General features: G+C 34.8%; 1 protein-coding gene across 2 annotated transcripts in view; it reads left to right on the forward strand.

Annotated features, from left to right (window-relative positions):
• Positions 1-5,663, forward strand: part of CRELD2 (cysteine rich with EGF like domains 2) — an 11,984-nt gene extending 6,321 nt beyond the window's left edge. The window contains exons 6-10 of one of the 2 annotated variants that reach the window (XM_027458555.3): positions 865-963; positions 2,274-2,351; positions 2,609-2,704; positions 3,575-3,715; positions 5,091-5,663. In XM_027458555.3, coding sequence (XP_027314356.1) covers positions 865-963; positions 2,274-2,351; positions 2,609-2,704; positions 3,575-3,715; positions 5,091-5,149 — 473 coding nt within the window. In that variant the 3' untranslated portion in view covers positions 5,150-5,663. Of the gene's footprint in view, positions 1-864; positions 964-2,273; positions 2,352-2,608; positions 2,705-3,245; positions 3,544-3,574; positions 3,716-5,090 lie in introns of those variants that run through there. The other variant, XM_027458565.3, reaches the window with a different exon arrangement.
• The last annotated feature ends 337 nt before the right edge of the window (positions 5,664-6,000 follow it).

Genomic DNA, 6,000 nt, shown 5'->3' on the forward strand with positions numbered 1-6,000 from the left:
GTACGGTCACTTCAGTTCTAGATTTCCATATAGTGGACTATTTTAAAGCTAGTTTTACCTCATGTTTCAGATAAATTAACTGGAATAAGTAGGTGTGGGAACAGCAGAGCTGTACTGTAAACTACACAGGTTCTACTTAAAGGTGTATTACAGATTCCAGTTAAATATATCTAATTTCAATTAAGAAACAAAGTCCATCAGGCTCTAGGAATAAATTTCATCTTTTTTCAGTTGTCCAGATTTTTCATCTGTTTGTACATTTTGAATAAGATTCTGTAGCAACTAAATCCTGACTGTGGGATTTAATGATTTTTTTTCTGGTATTATTATTATTATTTTTTTTTAACCTGGAAGTGTAGTAATTCTTCCATATGATTTGTTTTATATTGCAACATAACAAGCATTCAGTCAGCTAGATTTCTAGTATGTTTCCTTGTTTTCTGAAGACTGGTATCACTTCACACATTTGGTAGGAAGGAGTATTGAATCCTATAGTGCTTAAGCTGTTGTCCCAGCCCTGAGAGGCTGAGCAGTTTACCTTCTTGCTCTCTTCTTCTCAAATATTTCAGAAACTGGACCTGCCACTTTTAGGCAGTAGAATTTCCCAGCACTCAGTTTTAAGTGGTGCAGAAGTCTATTAATTGCCAGGTTTGGCTTCCTGTACTTTTGTTAGGACAGAACTGCGTTTTTGTAAATGATGTCTCTGTATAGTCAAGATTTAATCCTGTGAATGCAAGGCTCAAAATACTAAAAGGTGATGGTTTCTAGTGAATCCTAAATAAGATTTTCTTTGAGAATTTGTGAGCATTAACTTGTCTTGAAATCTGTCAGCATAGCTCACAGTGTAGCTTTCTCTCATTTCAGCCTGTCATGCTGCTTGTAAAACTTGTACTGGTTCAAGTAATAAGGACTGCCAAGACTGTAAAGAAGGCTGGATCAAAAATGAAGAAGCAGCTTGTGTGGGTGAGTAATATTTAGTACACTTCAAACAGGTTTTGCAGCAACATTGGATAATAAGATTAGATTACGTCAAGTTTTATAATATTTTATGGAAGTGTTTTATGAAAGAAATCTGCTGAGATTTCTGCAGTCTGCAGTTTCTCTTTTCCAGACTTCTTTCACGCTGTAGGAAAGCAGTATTTCTTCCGCACTCATCTATTCCTATCTTCACATTTCAATTGGTTTATGAGGAGATACATATGGACACTTAAGGAAAAATGCTAATAATGAGTACGCTCCCAGTGCAGAACGGGACTAATCTGAGAGTAACATATTCTACTTAAATTCTGTAACAGGGATCAGTAGATGCAATATCCCGTATCTAACTGGTCAAATCAAACCAGCAAAAGACCCTTAACATAGTGTCTGGAAACAATATCTTAAAACTTATGCGAATGTGGCTTCTTGAGAAAAGTGTTGATGAGAACGAAGATTTAAATTACAGCTACTGCGACACCTGCTTAGACAACTGTAAAACATAGTAAGAGGGTTTTTAGATGGTCTGGTATTGTCTTCTGTACAGCTGTTTTTTCCAAATAGTCATTGCAACTGATCAAGTGCAAGTTACTTGAGGAGCTGGTAGGAGTGATAACAGCAACAACGATGACAGAAATAGCTTTTCTTTGTCCAAATATTTTAGTATGAATACTGTTGTGCCCTTTCCTTGAATTCACAGGACTAGAGTATTTTAACTTCCTAGGTAAAACCGTTCTTCAACTTGGCTGGTCCTAACCATAACTTGGCTTTTTTCAGTATGCTTTTTGTAGAAAACTATATAGTTTCTGTGTGTGCATTTGAATGGATTTTTTGTTTGTATTATACTTTAGAAAGTTCCATGGTTTGGTAATATAGAATAGAAAATCAACAATATCCCAGAAGAGTACTCTGTCTGTCTGTTTTGCATGTATTTATGCTTTTTATGCAAATAGCATAACACTGACTTGGAAATTACAAGAATGGCAGGTATTCTGGAAGCTTTATTTAACTCGATCTCTTCTGATATGTCTGCTATCATCATGGAACAGCTTCTGTGGATCACAGTTTTAGTTTGTTAATATAACCTTATGCTGAACAAAAGAGTAAATAAGTTACCATGTTACGTGTATTTGCAACATGGCATATCTGAGCATAAACTTATTGTAATGGTTACTCTCAAGGCAGTTTGTTTACAGTTTTTGTGGGCCAGTTCTTATCTAAGTGTAGCATTCAAATATTAATCTGTCTATTTAACCATGACTACTATTTTAGGTAACTTGTCACTTTTTATTTTTCAGATTTAGATGAGTGTGCTTCTTCTCCTTGCAAAGATGAGCAGTATTGTTTGAACACAGAAGGATCTTTCTCATGCAAAGGTTTCTTTTTAATCTGCTTGTATTCTGTATCATCTAGAATCCTAATCTAATGCTAGAGATAACACTAGAGAAGGCATTTAGTACAATGTGTTCTGATCCTGACTGGGCTGGGGAAGGATGAGGCTTTAGACATATGATAATATGAGGAAGGTGAGAGATTTCTGGCTATTTCTTGTGGGTGTAAGCTGGCTGACTTTAAGGGGTGGTATTTTAAACCTGAGGTATTCTTATTCTTATGTTTAAAATATTTTCTTTAGCATGTCATGCTAGCTGTGTAGGTTGCACAGGGGAAGGTTCTGACAAATGTAAGACCTGCGCATCTGGATACATGAAGGAAGATGAAAAGTGTACAGGTTGGTGGATTTAACTATATATGGCAGAGTGCCAGTTAGCTCACTCAAGATAGCCATGCTGAGCAGCTCTTAAAGTGCTTTCACTTTAGTCTGGTTGAGTTTTAAAGCCTATCAAAATAATCCCTGTTGTTGTGGCATTAGCAGTAAAGACTTCATAATATTTTACTTATTCTTTTATGTTAATATGCATGACAAAGCTTAACGGTGAAACACTCCAACAAAAGAATCAGAGTATTTTATAGTTGATTCGTGAACCAAATATGCAAGCCTTGTCGGTTACCTATCGTTTCATTAAAAGTGTGCATCTATATTCATTTTGCAGCAAAAAGGAAAGTATGCAGTACGGAGTCTTTCTGTTGATCCATTAATCTCCAAATTCTAATGATACAAATTTGTAGTGAATTTTAACATATAAAACAACAGTAAAAGAGTGAAATCAGAGTTTCTCTGTGTGGGAGAAGAGAAGGTATACAATCTTAAATAGCTCTTAACTGTGATGATGTAGTATTTACAGGCTCTCTTCCCTTTTGTTTTACCTTAGTGGCATCAACAGAAAACGACCATGGGAAATCTTCAGTAGGTTAAGACAAATGACGTAGCTTAATTAATTTCCGCACATTGGACCTGCAAAGCAAAAAAAAATAGCCTTCTATCTGAGCAAGTTTGATACACAATCTGAAAGATGAAGAACTGTAGCAGTTTATTTTAACAGAAGTCAAATCTGTTGCAGCAGCATTCTGCTCTTCAGTGCTTTTACTAAGCAATTAATTCCTGCATTGGAAGTGGCTGAGGTAGAATCTCGTTTGACTGAGCATAAGTAAGTTATATAACAAAATAATACCAGTGGACTCTGTCTTTTCCTGTCTCTAGATATAGATGAATGTAACCTTCCTGAAAAGGTATGCATTAAAGAGAATGAAGACTGTGTTAATACTTCAGGTAGTTACAAGTGTGTATGTTCAGAAGGGTTTGAAGATAAGGATGGAACATGTGTTCAAACTGTAAAACCAGGTAAGTAGCTTTTTAATGATGTTTTAAAATTATATATATGTACACACACACATATAAAATCTTCAACTTGGAGGTGTATTTCTGCCTAAGGGTCTAGTCACTTGTGAATTAATCTGTATAATTTCTCATCTTCCTAAAATTAGTCTTTCCAAAGTTTTTGTGGTTGGCCATGTATTCTGGCATGCATCTTTTCTTGTTCAAAGATGAGTATTTGTGTTTTAAATGTTCTTGTGTTGATTTTTTTTTTCTTAAGGTTGTATAAGATGTTTGGTTTCACTACATAATTAAAGTGAACTAGCAGACTACTGCTGTCATAAAAAGGAGGTCATCTTCCTTCCCACTTTTTCTTTATTCTCATGATTTAGGGGTTTATCCAATTGCATTCAAGCTGCTTCAACTTGTTGAAATTTCAGAAAACTAAGCAGAATTCTTTCTTGTTGGCTGAGTGAGCCAGATTTTGTTTATTTTGTGATTACACAAGTGCCAGAACTGGTGAATGAGAAGATGATACATCTTTCAGTAGTAGAGAACTGTTTGGCTTGACTTAAACTGTACAATTCCAAAGTGAAAACAAGGTTATTTTTCAAAAAATAGTGTAGGAGGATATATGAGACTCATTATTATAACTTTTACTTTCTTTCTACTTCTTAGTGTTGTTTTTTTTCCCCGAAGCCCTGTGGTCTACTTTTTCATCTTGCATTACTAAGTTGTGATGGTCTATGTAGTACTGCTCATTAAGGTTATTCAATTCAGACCTTTACTTTCAATACGTGGTGTTATTAGTCTATTTAAAAAAAAAAAAAAGCACATGGTAACAGGTCTCCTGCATAACTGCACAGGAAAACTACATAACTGCAGTTTCAGTGTAGTCTGACACTTCATGAGAATAAAAGCAAAATTAACAATTTACAAATTGACCTAACTTTTTTCTTAGATTGTTCTGCTTTTTAAAGGCTCTTTTAACATCTGAAGCAAGCAGTTTGCAATATAGAAAGTAATTCTGAATAATACTTGCTTTTTGTGTTCAAATAGTCTGAGTGTCTTCTGACAGGTGATACGGAAAAGAGAAAATTAATTGTGAATAGCTGAAAACAAAAACTTGGAATAGAAATAGCCATACTGCTTTTATCTCCAACTACCAGTATCAAACCAGTTTATTTGAATTTTATTTTTTTTTCTGATATAAATTTCGTAAGCTTGGACCCTGACACTGATGCAAGTAGCTCCGTCTATACCTTCATTCTCTGTGTGGTCTTGCAAAATATGTTGATTTGGGTTTGTCTATTAAAATTTCCTAATGTATTGTTAATTATATCATATAATCTTTGACACATTCAGTTTTGCATTCTAATAGTAATGATGCTTAATTTCACAGGAGGGGAAGTCGAGACTGAAACAACTGAGCCTTCACATACTGGACATGAGGACTTATGATGTGCATCCAGAACCAAAAGACATTCCTATCTCAAGTTTTAAATTATTGGACTAAGTCTCTGCTAGCTGACTTACTGTGGGAATGGTATTAAACATGCAGGTTGCCATTAAGATTTTTTTAAATGGTGATAAACTGCTCTTTAAGCTGCATTTCTTTATTCTTAAATACCACTTTTTTATAGTTCTTTAAGAACAACGGTCTAGATGGGTAAGTATAAAATTTGAATTAACATAACATTGTACCCAACAACTGTAAACAAACTGAAGATCTCTCATTCTAGTGCCTACTGGTAATTATCATCCTTTTTAGGAAGGACTTAGTTGCACTTCATAATTCAAGAAAAAATCTAAACTGAAGCTTGGTGTTTCTTGACATGAGAAATATTTCTGTAACTGAAATACAGCTTTTAGAAATTGTCAAAGGGAATATCTTTGGGGGGGGAAGGAGAAACTGTTCCCTTAAACAAAACAGAATGCCTAACACTGCATTCAATAAAAGTTTATTTTGTTGGAATGTGCCTTAAAATTTTTAAGATGTTAATACCTTGTTGTGTTGTCACGTCTATTTTTCATTTGGACAGTGGGGAAAAAAAATTCCAGACACCTATAAGCACTGTATTTCAGTTCAGCACTGAGCACTTCTTAAGTTGTGCTGCAGTTGTGGGGAGGGAAATATCACTTTTTTCTAAAGGAAGATTTATGTTAAACTTATTTCCAGAGGCTGGCAGACAAATCTTTCTTCCAGATATTTCCCATCACTGTATAAACTAGTTTACACACTAAATACAAGTAAGTTAATAGCCGCACTCAGTCACTCAAAGCTGTTATGAGTGGCCTCTGGAATTGATGAA

Source organism: Anas platyrhynchos, chromosome 1, assembly GCF_047663525.1.
Source record: "Anas platyrhynchos isolate ZD024472 breed Pekin duck chromosome 1, IASCAAS_PekinDuck_T2T, whole genome shotgun sequence".
Lineage (NCBI taxonomy): Eukaryota > Metazoa > Chordata > Aves > Anseriformes > Anatidae > Anas > Anas platyrhynchos.